The following is a 15,335-nucleotide window of genomic DNA, read 5'->3' as shown; positions in this document are numbered from 1 at the left end:
TTTATTCTTTGACTTTTGAAATGAAATGGTTATCTTGTACAGCAAGTTTCCAACTTGTTTTGCTAGACAAAATAAGTCAGATTTCCTAGAAACTTAACACTGATTTAGAGTAATATTCATAAGCTAAATCACTCCCTTTAGGCTTAATAATTGGAAGATAATTGTAGTCTTTTTTGGTTGTTGTATAATTTATAAGTGCTATTTGATGAATAGTTAGATAGTTAAGCTTTTTGAAAAAGTACTTTTTGAAGCCAGCCCTCCCCTCCACCCCAACCCAAGCTTCACCAAGGCTTTATGTGTTCCTCCTAGTTTTGTAATATAACTTGGGTAGTTTCAGGAACCATTTTATTTTAGAGCTCAGGGTATTGAAGACTCGGGGGCTGAACTCAACTTGAGTCCTTCAGACAATGCTGATCAGGTGCCAGGTCTGGTTGGCAGGGAGTTTGCCTGGCAGGCTTAGCCTAAGGAAAATATAAGTCCCTACTGTGATTGTCACTAAGGGGAGAAGAGTATCTGAAAATGGGGTTTTTCGGCAAGGAAAACTTTGTGTTAGACATAGCTGTCTGTCTCATTAGCAGTGGGACTTCTGGGAGAGCGTATTAAAAGACGGCATGAGTCTTTGCAGCTAAGTGGCTTATGAGGTCAGTCAAGGAAAGACAAAATAAGCCAGCTTCAGAAAAGTCTTTATCAATTAAAGTTGTGGGAGAGCATAGAACTATATCAGAATATTGAGGAAACTATAGTTTTCTAAATTTTTAGCCAAAAAGAATATCCTCTGTAGCACTAGGTAAATAATAATCAAAAGAATACTTTATAGCTGCAGGCATTACATATCTTGAGGAAAAAAGAGGATACTTCTAAAATTAAGATGTAGCCCATAAACATTTTTGTTTTTTATGAATTGAATTACTCATCATTTTGAATGTTGCCTTCTGCTAAATTACTCCTTTAGCATGAACTGAGTTGACTGTATTTTGTTCAGTCATATTTCTAAATGTTAGATGAAATTCATTTAATGTTTTGAACTTTATATTTTTAGATATACTATAAAAATTACACAGCTGTTACTTGGAGATGTATGTGAATTACTTTGAGAAGTAGGATCATGATTTAGGTCCTATGCCAGCTGATAGTCAGCTGCCACAAAATTAAAAGATTAAGCTAACACATGAGAATATGGGTATAAAATCATGCTTTAGTAAGTTCTGAATAGTGCCTGTCTTCTTGTAGGTACCTGTTTGTCATGACAAAGCACATTTCATGATTGGGAGACTGGTTTTAGGTATTCTGTTCAAAAGCTGGGCGTATTTTCCCCTCATTTTGTTAATAATTAGAGTAAGTATGACCAACTACTCAGGTCAACATATAGTTCATTAAACCAGCTTTAGTTTTGGACTTTGACTAAAATTACCTGATTAGTAGAAATATTTAGTTTAAATCTTTGTGTCATGATTATAGTTTGGTAGTTTTAAGATTTGAGTTGTTCCCGCACTCCAGTTAAATAGATCAGACACTGAATGTGTTGTTTTCTATATGCCTATTTTTCCTCAATTCTGTCAATTCTGTATATTTATTTAGTGCATAAGTAAATATATAAATAAACAGAATTTAGAAGGTTAGGTTCTAACCTTCACTGATTATGCTTTTAGCAGAGACATCTATTAAGTAAGAAATTTTCCCATTGTCTTCAAATATAAAATTGCGTATTATTTCTGTGGGAGGTGATCACTAATGAAAGGTCTAAAAAGATCAAAATAGTGGTTGTCCATGTTTCATGCTGAGCGTTGTAGTCTGTTTGCTCATTTGACAATCAGCAAATATTTGAATATGCTTCAGATACTAACACTGTAGATAGAGGTGATGCTGTTCTCTGTGCCAGGAAGTGCACTGCCTAATAAATTGTTACAGTACAATAAGAATCATCCTGTGATGGGCATATTCCTGGAGTTCTGTGGTGCTTGCAGACCTATAAGGTGGTGTGGGAAGGAGCCCAGCCCAGGAACAGTACTTGGATGTGACTGTGAGATACCGATTGAGCAGTAACAAGAAGATGGGCACAGAAGGCTTCTGGACATACAGGAATAGCCTGATTAAAAGAATGGAGAGAAGAGAGACTGCTGGCTCAGTGGGGCAGCAAAATCTAGTAGACTGTAATGATGTCATTTCACTGAAGCAATCGCGTAAACACTGCTTGAAGATGTCCTCATTTAAATTGAAAGAACTGAAAATACTATATGTGTTCACGGCTTTTCACGACCATTTAGGAACAAATACCTTTGAACTCTGAATCTAGCAATGTGCCATTGAAGCAGTGTAGTCGGTTCTCAAGATAAAATCATCTCTGCATTTCTAGCCTCACCTCAACATTTATTGCATGCACACTCATTTCAGCTTCTTATGGTAGACTGAAAAGAGAATTTTACAGCTGATAAGGTGTGAGCATAATAGGTATACTCTAAAGGCACATTAATTTGGTTACTTCTTCAGGAGTTCCAGCAAACAGTCTTCACTCCAAGCAGACTGTTAATAACTCTAGAAAAGCACAGCACTAATGCCTTCTAGTCAAGGAGCTTTTTAAAAATATATATATATATATAATAATAACCATTACACCTTGTTTTAGTGTTTTGTAGAAATACAGACCAAGAAATTCAGAATTTCTGAAATATCATGCAGTTTGTATCTGGCTGAAGATGAATGATGGAAGCGGGGCTGCTGTTTTTCAGATTATGGCCAGTAATTCTCTTTGATTAGACTGTGCTATAATTACTTTCAGAACACACTGCCAGAGTACATGAACAGACATCACACGCTTGTGATTCCTAAATCACTCTTAGCTTTTATCATGTTTATTCTGTTGTCAGTGTCAATCACATGACTGACTTTTCCATCTGTATATATTCTTCCACTTCCCAATGCCTGCATAGAGTTTTGGTGTTCACTTTGAAGTTCAGGCTTCCTCTTGAAACACTTAAAGCACTCTTTGTTACTTCCACCTTCTCACACTGCTGGGGTACTTGTCCCCCCCCCAACCCCCGGGACATGCAGTGTGCTAGTATATGGAGCAGACCATAAGACAAACATGGCCTCTCTACCTGGAGCATCAGTTTTGCTGAAAGGTTTTTTGGGGAGAACATCGTGTAGAACATCAAAGGCTGTGTAATGGAGTGAATTGCAAAATACTCATTACATTTTAATGTGAAACTTCCAAGAAATTTGTTTGCCGTAGGCTCTTCAGGCCCCCTAGAATTCTTAAGGGTATGTGTGTGTTGAAGGTCTTCTAAGTGTCATCTCATATACTCTTCAAGTATTTTTTCTGGAATTTTTGTTTTATGGTAGTCATCATAGCCTAGTCCTCAGAATTAAAGTATGCTGGCCATGTTTAATTAGCTAATTTGTGCCAAGGGTGATGTGGTATGTCATATTTGGGAGCTGAATTCCTCTGCATGGAAGAACTATATATGGGAAAGAGGAGAGAAGTATGCTTTCCCAGCTCTAGTGGACAAACTGTTTTTCAGGGCAGAACTTCACCACTTATAAAGTAGTTTTGAGCAATTGTTGGCAGCTGGTGAATGTTGAATATATTTGCCAAACTATAAATATCTGGTCTGGAACCATGAATGTCCAAGAAATACTCTTGGGAAATTAAGGGTTTCCTTAGAGTAATAGGAAAACCAGGTTTTCCTTAGGTAGTTATTTTGAAGCATTAAAAGCATCATTTATAATCGATACAGTTTGACTAAATATCCATTGTACCTGAATATCATATTCATATATATCTTATTTTAAGTTGACTTAATTCAGATACTAAAAAATTAACAGAAAACAACTTCTTAGGACTTGAAGAGTCTGTAATTCTTAAGTCACATGCAGTAGCAGTTAAATTGAAACAAGGAGTTAGAATTATATTCCAGTCACATAGAGATGTGCTAAGCAACAGCCGTTTACAGCAGTATACTTGTGACATTTCAAGGCCAATGAGAATTCCCAGATCCATAAATAACCACTATAGCCTATAATAGCAGTCAAATTAAATAGGTACCCCAGCACGAGGAGAAGTGAGGAAGGCCCCACTGGCCTGCAGATGGTAGGAAGTTGATCAGGCTCACTCTCCATGCACTAGACTGGCCGATTCCTGTATTGGTTGAAGGGTGACTCCATGTGTGCCGTGGATCTTTAGGTTTGCTTGTCAACACATGGAATGTTAAGGGTGCACTGTAGTTGGTAGTGTTGCCGTCACCTGTGATTCTGGAACCACATGTATTAGCTATCCTCCTCTACTGAAATGCTACTGCTGCTGATGCTAAGAATGGCTAACATTATTGAGTGCCCAGCGTGTGCCAAATACTGGCAGTTCTATGAGGGTAGGTACTATTAGCATTCCACTTTAGAAATCAGGAAACTGAGGCTTAGGTATAATAGCAACTTATTTAAGGTTATACAAATGTGTGCATGACAGTTTTACCTAGAAATGAGATTAGTAAAGCCAGCAGAAATAAATACAAATCTGTTTTGTAAAAGGTCCTAATTAAAATATTCTTAACTGGAGTCTCCTATGCAGAAATAGACATTATATTTTCTAGGTAATATTAAGGTGCTTATCCTTGTTTGGAAAGTGCTGATTATGGTATTTCTACCTGGAGAAGGCAGACGTAAGACTACTATATTGGACTTCCCTGTAGTAATTCTGGAAATAATGCATTAAAGCAGTGGCAATGGGACAGAATGGGGAGTTGACAGGACTTGGTGCCCGATGTGGGGATGACAGCACAGCAGCAGTCTAGAGTGGCACTTGGGTGCCTAGCTGGGGCCAGACAGTAGGGTTTTTGATATACTTCACCTGGGATTGGAAATAGGGAGGGGCAGGAGGGTGAGGGAGAAAAATAGGTTGCGTTTTGAGGGATGTTTGTGATATGCAGGTAGAAATAAATACTAGGCGGTTGTCTATATTGGCTTCGAGCTTTGAAGAACAGTATGGGCTGGAATAACTTTTTGGCACTTTTTAACAGGTATTACTTGGAACTGTGAGTGTGGACTTTGATCTAAGCTGTGGTGGTGGTGGTGGTGGTGGTGGTGGTGGTGGTGGTGGTAGTGATGGTGTGTGTGTATTTTGAGCTATAGAGGGAGGGGATTAGTCACTCCATGACTTGCCAAGCTGATTGTTTTCATCCACACATTGTTTCTCAACCCATTCAATTTAAAAAATTTTAGAGTTCTTATTTGAATGAATGTGGAGAAATAAAACATGCCAGTCTTTTGTCTTTCCTTTTTATTACTGAGGATGAAAAAATGTACTGTTACATATTCATAATTTTTATTGTAAGTGTTAAGTCTGTGCATAATTAGCTCCTTTACAGAGAAGGCTGCACAGGAATAAATGCTTGGTTAATTTACCCAACCCCTAACAGTTTATTATGAAAAATTTTAAACACACAGAACCATTGAAAGAATTACTCAGTGAAAATCTATATACCCACAATCTAGATTCTACCATTAATATTTTACTATACTTGCTTTGTCACGTATTTATCTAGCCATATGTAAAATGTATTTATTTTGATGAATTTCAAACACTTATTTCCTAAGTATTTCAGTATATAGTTGGAGTTCAGTGATACAGTTTTTTCTCTTTTGTGGTAAAATATATACAGTGAAATGCACAGACCTTTTAGGTAAGTATTGACAGATGCACACACCTGTGTAACCCAAATCTTTTTCAAGGTACAGAACATTCTGGGATGATGGCAAAGTTCCCTAAGCCCCTTCCCATGTCATCCGCATTTTCACTGCCTTCCTCCCCTATAGACAACCACTGTTCTGATTTATTTCCACTATAGATTAGTATTTCCTGACCCAGAACTTCATCTATTAGGAATCATACAATATACACTCTTGGGTAAGGTTTCCCTCACAGTGTAATGTTTTTTGCTCTTCCTCTGTGTTGTTGTATGTATCTGTTATTTTTTTTGCTCAATCATATACCATTGTATGAATATACAATGATATATCCATTCTGTGGATGGATACTTGGGCTGTTTCCAGTTTGGGGCAGTACCTAGCTTTGGAATTAAAATGTCAAGGTAAGTGAATGTTTAGTTCTATATATTAAAAAAAAAAAAAAACGGGAGGGTATATAGCTCAGTGGTAGAGCGTGCACTTAGTGTGCATGAGGTCCTGGGTTCAATCCCCAGTACCTCCATTAAAAAAAATAAATAAAATAAAAATAAATAAACCTAATTACCTCCCTCCACAAAACAAAAACAAAAAACCACCAAATTGTCTTTCAAAGTTGTTGAACAACTTTGTATTTCCATCAGCCTTGCATGGGAGTTGTGGCTGCACCACATTCTAGCTGTTCTGATGAGTGGGTAATGACATCCTGTTGTGCTTTTAATTTGTATTTCCCTGATGGTTAATGATGTTTAGCACTTCTACATGGATTTACCAACCATTTACATATCATGTTTTGTGACATCTATGCACATTATTTGCCCAGTATTTTATTGGTTGTCTTTAATTGTTGAGCTTTAAAAATGCATCCTGGATACATGTCTGATACATGTTTTGCAAGTTTTAATTTTTTTCCTCATCTTTGCCTGCCTATGCAGAAACTCCCTTCCTCCCTACTTTCTTTCCTTTCTGTAGCAACTTTATTGAGATATAATTCATTATGTAGGCAGGATTGCCTACATCATTGGCCACTGGGGATTGAGACCAGAGGTGGAGAAAGGGCGGGACTGAAAATTTTTTTCCTCAGGTCATGGCTTGGAATTTCTGGCACCCAGCCCCTATCCAGAAGCCTAGAGTCATTCATTAGTATGCCAGAGACTCTCTTACCACTTGGGAGATGCCAAGGGTTTTAGGAGCTCTGTTCCAAGAACTAGGATAAAGATCAGTTTTTGTTTTTTTTTTTACTATACTGCAGAATGTGTCTCTAGTGAGATGAGGTCCTCAGGTGTGTGGAAAGGAAAGGAAGGACTTAACTTAATCACTGTGAGTCCCATTGGGCAGTGCCGTCCCGTCCTGACTGGGCCTTGATGTGGCTTCTCTGAGTGCTAGACGCCTTCTAGAACTGCAGAGTTATTTGGGCTTAGTTTGTATCTTCACAGCTTGCCACATCAACTGCATGGCTATTACTGCTCTCCAGTAACACCTCAGCTCTTTTTAACCTGCATCTTATTTTTTTCTTTCTTTTAATCTTGGTTTCTCTTGGTGCTTCTTGGCTTTTAGAGTTGGATTTGTATCCTTAATACCTCATTTTGAAGGTTTTCCATTTTCTTTAGAAAACTAATCAACTAATTTTTACATTTTGGGCCTTTCTTGGCTACTTTGATATGTTCATTTAGAGATGTCTGGGGGAGAGGGTATAGCTCAAGTGGTAGAGTGCATGCTTAGCATACACAAGGTCCTGGGTTAAATCCCCAGCACCTCCTCTAAAAATAAATAAATAGACCTAATTACCTGCCCCCTCCAAAAAAAAAAAATTTAAAAAGTGTGTAGAGATGTCTTTGTTTCTATGGTTATAACTTTCCCAGAGGAATTGAAATGTCCAGACATTTGATTGATGGGTTAAATGGTTTATATATATCTTGATTAATTAAATACTAGTCAAAGCTATTCAGTTAACTATGTGCTTCAGTATTTGGAATGTCTTCAGCAACCCAGTGTATAGCAATGGGGAAGAAAAAAGTGGAGGCAGAAGTTGGGACGTTATATTTCACTTTCCTGGTTTTAGATTTCTTACATACTTAACTTTTTTTTTTTTTTGGCGCATGAAGTGATCTAATTTACAAATAGGGTTTTAACTATTGCTTTAGCTTGTACGATCCCATTGGGACTTCTTGAAGAGAGATTATTTCTTGAACCTTAGTAAAAGTCATGTATGCCCCAAAATAATTTTTGAAAACTGGAAAATACTTTTGTGTATTAATTTACAGATTTGTTTATTGAATTATTACTTACAATTAGTAGTAAATTTGTTTCTTGGATTGTATATCTTAGCTTGTTTCAATGTAATCTTTCTGTAGGGTTATGTAAATGTTGCCACTTAAGTATTTCTGTTACGAGTGATGAACTTGTAGTTGTATTCAGTTTAATGAATGTGTTAGATACTCAGATTTAGAAGAAAACATTTATATTGCTTGTCTAAGTGCTCTTTGTGGAGCCCAGCCTCCTTCAGATCCCTTATTACTGTTCACTTTTTTGTCTGTCTTCCCCATTAGACACTACCTGTAAGGGCAGGAAGCCTCTGTCTTGTTCACTGTTGTTTCTGGCACCCAGTAAAGCACTAATTGTTGACTGACTGCTAGGTTAGCTAACTCTAGTTTATGTGGCTATGTGGGAAACTTGGCATATTTTAAATATCTTAAGCTTACTTTTTTTTTCTTTTTCCAGTGAACAGAGTATCTGTCAGGCAAGAGCTGCTGTGATGGTTTACGATGATGCCAATAAAAAGTGGGTGCCAGCTGGTGGCTCAACTGGGTTCAGCAGAGTTCATATATATCACCATACTGGCAACAACACATTCAGAGTGGTGGGCAGGAAGATTCAGGACCATCAGGTAAGAGTCTATTAATTCTTAAAGTTACCTAGTATTACAGAAGGACTTGGTATATTCAGTAAAATAAAGTAGTGCTTTAAAACTATAATAAAAATACTCTCTACGGGAAAAACTGGATTTACCCTCCCACCCTTTTCACCTCTTATGAAGCTTGAATTTAGATGAGGGTTTAGAACTAATTGTTCAAGAATATAAAGACGAGTTTTCCAGTTATGAATATTCATTAGATCCTCTGGCCTTAATACTAGCTAGGCTTTGGAATCTAAAGGAAATTTAGGACAAACAAAAATGTGAAATACCATTTAAGTAGCAGATTGTATGTTTAAGGAATTTATTTCTCACCAAAGATATGGGGTATGAGACTAGAGGAAGGAGTTGAAAATGTAAATAGTTTCAGAAAATATTGTTACAGTCATATATGATAGAAAAATTGTAGGTATTAAGTTGCTGGAATACTTAGGCTTTTGTAATTCATGTCTGGCATGACAACTAAGGCTTTGCTAATTCCCTGCTCTGGGTTTCTTAGAAAGGTGACTGGATTATCTGATTACTTGATTCCTTGAGCCTTCACAGATCAGAAACAGTAGATAGAGGAAAATGTAGATAGAGTTTTATTGACATTAAGTATATACTAGTAACAGTGAGGACTTTTTAAAGAATAAACTTACAAAATACTTCTGGTTCTGGTAAGATGGTGGAATCAACCAATGTTAAACATATGTAGGAGAAAGGTAAATTTCCAGCTGAGCTCTTACTAAAGAAAGGTCGGTCCCTAAGTTTCCACTAGGTAATGTAACCAGATACTGCACCATCCCTGTATTTTGGGATGGAGATTGTGACCTGGTAATATCCAGGGACTTAGATTTGTTATATGCGCATGTATGGATTGTGGCCTCTGGGAGGCTGGGCTTTGAAACTGGTATCTGTGCATAAAGCTGAGACTCTTCTAGGGCTGCACACCATAAATGAAGAGGACTAAGAAAAATCCTATCAGTGCAGGTAGGCAAAGGAGTTTGTTTCTGTCTGAACAGGTTTAGGAGCTCACCTGGAAAATGGGAGCCTCCAGCTTCACTTAGACTACTCCAGTCAAGAAATTAACAAACACTGGTTGCAGGCCAGTGAAACTCCTAGGGCACCTGGCAAAAACACATTCCTGTCCCGGAGAGGAACTTTTAAAGAGCTGAATCAGTCTGCAGAAAGAGCAGTTCACTGAGTTTAGCAAGTTTACCTACTTAATAAAAACTGTCCCAGCCTGCCCCTCTTTGCCCTCCCAGGCTCCCTGTCGGTCCCTCTCTCCCCTGTGCCCCTGCCCCCATCCTGTTCTTTCTCCTCCCTAGCCTCCCTCCTTTTGCTCCGTGTGCCTGTTGCTCAGCCCTTCTCTGGTCTCCCCAGTCTCTGCACCAAGGACTCTTGCTGCCCGGTTAGTATCCAGGTTGTCCTGAGTACTGTCTCTCCTCTCTGTCTTTCCTCCAGGCAGGTGTCCGAGACGTAAGATAGCCCAGAGACAAACTGAATATTCCCTAAGTTGCTATTATAGAGAAAAAATGAAAACTGGGCAACCAGAACCTTGTAGAAATTATTGAACATTTTAAACATGACAGTCCAAAACTAGTAGCTATAAAATAAATTTTTGGTAAATTGATAATTTGATATACTGATGAACAAACCTAAATGTATCTAAATGTTGGAAAAAAGAAAATGATTATTTAAGAATAATTGGATTGAATCATTAGTCTGTACACTTGAAATGAATATAATATTTTATGTCAGTTATACCTCAGTGGAAAACAAAATTAGAAAAAAAGCTGTGTAAGTCAGGAAGTTTCCATATGAAGCACTGAAATTTTTACTCAGAAGAGAAGTAAACTATTCCACAACTTCTAACTTTTGACAAATGAAATGTTGCTTAAAATGTTTAGAAATTTTAAAAAACTCTTCTAAATAATTTGTGATACTAAGGTGAAATAGTTATGAAGATTAAAAAATGTTTTAAAAAAGCCCCCCAAAACCGTAGACCTGAGTGGCAAGGTACTGTGTATAGAAGAATCCTGTGGAATGTCTAACCTGTCCTTAGATGGACAAACATCTTTTTTTTTTTTTTCCATTCATCCCTGCCCCACTCCCTTCTGTGTTTTTTGTTTGTTTTTTTGTTTTTTGGTTTTGTCTTTGTTTTTGGTTTGGGGGGGCTCCTTTTAAAAATTGAAATATAGTTGATTTACAATGTTGGGTTAATTTTTGAGGTATAGCATAGTGATTGATTTATACACACTTGTTTTTTTAAATTTTTTTTTTTAGATTCCACATGTAAGTAAAATTGTAGAGAATTTCTTTTTCTGTCTGACTTATTTCAGTTAGCATAATACCCTGTAGGTAGATGGATAAATCTTAATGGCATATAATAAGGAAACCCAAAGAAAGCAGGAAAAAAAACACTGAAAATAAAAGAAAAAAAGAGGGAGGGAGTCCAGAACATTTACAGACAAAATCTGAAAACCTTTAAGCTATTACCTATTTTGTACAAACTGTTCTAAAGAATAATATTTCATGAGGCTAGTATAATTTTAATATCTAAATCACAGAAGAACAGTTTGAGAGAGGAGGATTATAAGCATGTTTCAATTGTGAACATTGATTCAAATATAGAAATCCTCAATACAATATTAGCAGACCAAATGCAACAGTGTATATGGGGGGAAAGAAAGAGACCATCTCTCGACCAAATAGGATTTATTTCTCTTTATCTCAGTAATGTAAGGATATTTAACATTAGATAACCTATTAATGTAACTTACCAGGAGAAAAGCTATAAGAAACGAGATTCAGGGAAAATTTCATAATCATTTTTATTTAGCATTGCAGAGGAGGTAACCTAGAGCTATGAAGATGAAGAAATAGAAGTTATAAGGATCGAAAAGGAAGAAACAGAGCTGATCCTATTCAATGATGATGTAATTGTCTACGTTAGAATATCCTGAGTATCTGCAGATAAAATATTAGAACTAATAAGATTGTTCAGCAAGATCGCTGGATTAAGATCAGTATATAAAAATCAATAGCAGTTTTGTATAACTAGTGGTAAATAATTTGAAAATGCAGTTTTATAAAGATGCTGCTTAAAGTAACAAAAATGATAAGGTACCTAAGAATAAATCTAATAAATAATTGGTTCCCTTCCATTCCAGATTACCTTGTTACATTTCTTACTGCTTATCAGTCTATCCTAAGTGGAAACATATTGTTATAATTTATTAAACAACACCTAAACTTTCTGTAGTAAGTGCCATTAAAAAAAATCACCCACCATTTATTTGTAAAATTGAATACATACAAATTATATCCTTATATATGAAAAGCTACCATCTTTCTTCTAAATACTTAAATGCTCATTATGTTCTAGGCACTAATTGTACTTAGGTTTTATATAGGTAAATTCCTGACCTTGAAAAAAAAATGCAGTAAAGAATGGGTATGTTAAGCCTGTGAGAAAGGAAGCACAGTAAGTTGTTTGTTATGATAAATGTAAATTGTAGCACAATGAAGGCATAAAAGAATGATCAATTTGTTGAAAAGATGGGGAAGAAGATTGTGGATGACTTCATAGGCAAGATAAGCTATTGAGCCAAGTTAGAAGGAAGTATGGATGTTCACTGCATGGTTTGGTCTGTTATGATAAGGCTAAAAATGGATGGGTTTGTGTAGGATGGAAATCACCACTAACCTAGATTCAAACTCTTTGGGTTTGAAGTATTAGGATTATGAAGAAGTCCAAACCTGGTTAACATCCTTAGTGAAGATCCAATAAGCAGTTATTATTAAATGAAGATATATGCTTCCCCCTTTACTTTTAAAAGTTTTTTGAGATTATTTACAGCATTGTCTATCCTTGAAAGTTATAAATGAATGAAATAATTTATTCAAATTTTAAAATTTCTGTATTGGAAAAAGTGAACCAGTGATTTAGATAATATGATTTTGATTCTAGTAATATTTCCCTCAACTTTTTCTAACATACTGTTACTGGACAGTTGAAGAAGTGAACATAGCTATCTTTTTTGCCTTCCCTTTTAAACTATTTGCCAAGCAGGAGTATAGATTTACCTTAAAATGGGGTTTACAATTTTATAATTTTTTCTGGTAAATTTATGAATTTTACTATTCTAGATATTTCAAATAATTGGAATCATAAATATTTGTCCTATTATGTCTGGCTTCTTTCACTTAGCATAATGTCTTAAGTGGTCGTCATATTTTAAAAATGTCATTGGGGTATTGATGGATGAAGTAATTTAGATAGAGCCTCTCTCTCTGAACTAAAACAATTGGACAGAGTATTAAAAAGAAAAGTGTCTATTTGAAGAGCTTACTTGACAATGAAGAATTATGGGCCCATGACCTAAAAGAAGAAAGAACCAGAGAAGTGAGCCCAGCTCTGGACCTCTGTTTACCTGGAAGCATGTGTAAGTTTTGAAAGTGAGGACTGAGAAGCTGAGCAGAGGTTTGGCAGACTCACTGGACTAGTAGAACAAAACTTAGAAGTTAGCTAATCAGGGGAAGGTTGTCTGGATAATTCTCCAGGCCATGATTTGGGACCCAGAAGCCCCATACCTTAGGGAAGAGGCTTGACTCAGAAGTACAAAGGTCTTTTTTAGGAACTGATTCTCAGCCTCTAATCACTATAATCTCCTTTGGATTAAGGTGATTTGAGACTGTTAGTTTCCCTAGCTGCTTGCCAGAAACAAATGTAAATCTTCCCTGGAAAAACATAACATACCATTATAGGCCTCAAAATTTCCTGATAGTTGTCTCTAGACAATGTCTGGCATTCAATTCAGATAATCAGCATATGAGGAGACAAGAGGAACGGTAATAGGACAGATCTACTGGGAATCCAGTTAATGGAATTATCAGAAATTGACTTTAACTACTGCTTAATATGTTCAAGGAAATAAAAGACAAGATTGAAAATTTCATTAGAGAGCTGGAAACTTTCAAAAAGGACCAAATGGAAATTTTAGAATTGAAAAATAAAATAACTGCTATTATAACTCAGTGATGGGTTTTACAGCAAATTAGAAACCTTTAAAAATAAGTAGTAAATTGGAATATAGCTCAGAAGGAAATATTCAGGCTGAAGCTGTGATGTTCTGAGAGAGAAAAATATGGACATATAAAAAGGAGCTTAAGAGACATACAGAGTACAGTAAAAACATACAAGGTATATGTAATTGGAGTCCCAGAGGAGAGGAGAGAATGGGGCAGAAGCAATAATTGAAGAGCTAATAGTAAACAAGAATTTTCAAAAGTAATGAAAGGACATCAACTTAGAAATGCTGTAAATACACAGCAAACCACATATAAACCCATTATATTAAAATCATCGTAAACTAAACTCATAGGTGAAACTCTTAGAGCAGTCAGTGAAAAAAGGATGACTTTAAAGAAGCAACAATAAACTGTCAGCTGACTTCTCCGTAGAAACAGCAAATACTAAGAGGCAATGGATTTCAGAATACTGAAAGAAAATAAATGAGCCCTTAAAGTTCCAAAAATAAAGGTGAAATAGAGACTTGTTCTTAAAAACAAAGATGGAGATAATGCATCACCAGGAGATCTGCTTTGCGTCCCCTCCCCCCGCTTTTTTTTAAGGGGGAGGAGGTAATTTATTTATTTACTTTTTTTATATTTTAAGTGGACGTACTGGGTATTGAACCCAGGACCTTGTGCATCCTAGGTAGGCAGTCACTCTACCACTGAGCTATCCCCTCCCCCAGGAGATCTGCTTTGAAAGAAATATTAAAAGGTGTTCTTCAGGATCAGAAATGGTCCAACAGAAGCTTAGAAAGAGGGCAGAAGGAATAAAAAGCAACAAAAGTGTAAATATTGGATAAATCTTAAATGATCATCGACTGTATAAGACTAGTAATAATAATGTTTTGTGGGGTTTAAAATACAAATAGATTAAAATACCCAGTAAAAATAGGGGAGGACTCCCAAGATGGGCATTAGAAAAGGGGGGTGTTATTGGAGATAAAAGTGTTATAAAGCGCTTGTATTGTTGAGGTAAAGGTAAATGTATTGGTTTTTATTTGTCTCTGGTAAGTATAAAATGCCTGTTGTAATCTCTAGGGCAACCACTAAAACAGCAATGAAAACATGTATAACTAGCAGACTAATAGAGGGGACAGTAATAAATTCTAAAAGAAGGTATAATAGATTTAGACCCAAATTTATACATAATTTACATTAAATGTAAATGGACTGAACACTACAATTAAAAGGAGAGACTGGCAGATTGGAGAGACTAGCTGTTGGATAAACAACACAAAACTGACAATATAAAATTACAGCTGCACACAAAGGACTGAGAATAGCCAAAGCAATAATGGGGAACAGCAAAGAAGGAGGACATACCTAGTGGCTATCAAGACTTACTGTAAAGCTATAATAATTAAGACATGCTAACGTTGGCTCAAGGACAGGCATATTGACCAGTAGAACAAAATAGAGGCGTTTAGACAATTTATGAAAAAGGTAAACCTGCAGCAAATTAATAAATGGTGCTGGATCAATTGGAGAGCCATATGAAATAAAAAGGAACTTGAACCATGTATCATACGAAAGGCACAAATCAATTTCAGTTAGATTGGAGATGTAAATATGAAAGTTAAAACAATAAAGCTTCTATAAAGTGGTATAATATTTTCATGTCTTGGGATTGAGAAACATTTCTTAAACAGGTTATGAAAAGCATTAATTATAAAGGAAAAGTTTGTGA

At 36.1% G+C, this 15,335-nt stretch overlaps 1 protein-coding gene across 8 annotated transcripts in view; it reads left to right on the top strand.

Annotated features, from left to right (window-relative positions):
• ENAH (ENAH actin regulator) overlaps positions 1-15,335 on the top strand; it is a 128,693-nt gene that overhangs the window by 48,278 nt on the left and 65,080 nt on the right. For all 8 annotated transcript variants that reach the window (XM_074351682.1, XM_074351679.1, XM_074351678.1 and 5 more), the window contains exon 2: positions 8,395-8,560. In XM_074351682.1, coding sequence (XP_074207783.1) covers positions 8,395-8,560 — 166 coding nt within the window. The remainder of the gene's footprint in view (positions 1-8,394; positions 8,561-15,335) is intronic.

The sequence above is a fragment of the Camelus bactrianus genome, chromosome 23, assembly GCF_048773025.1.
Source record: "Camelus bactrianus isolate YW-2024 breed Bactrian camel chromosome 23, ASM4877302v1, whole genome shotgun sequence".
In the NCBI taxonomy this organism is placed as follows: domain Eukaryota; kingdom Metazoa; phylum Chordata; class Mammalia; order Artiodactyla; family Camelidae; genus Camelus; species Camelus bactrianus.
Note: the sequence above shows the minus strand (reverse complement) of the source record. Positions and strands in the feature narration are given on the sequence as shown.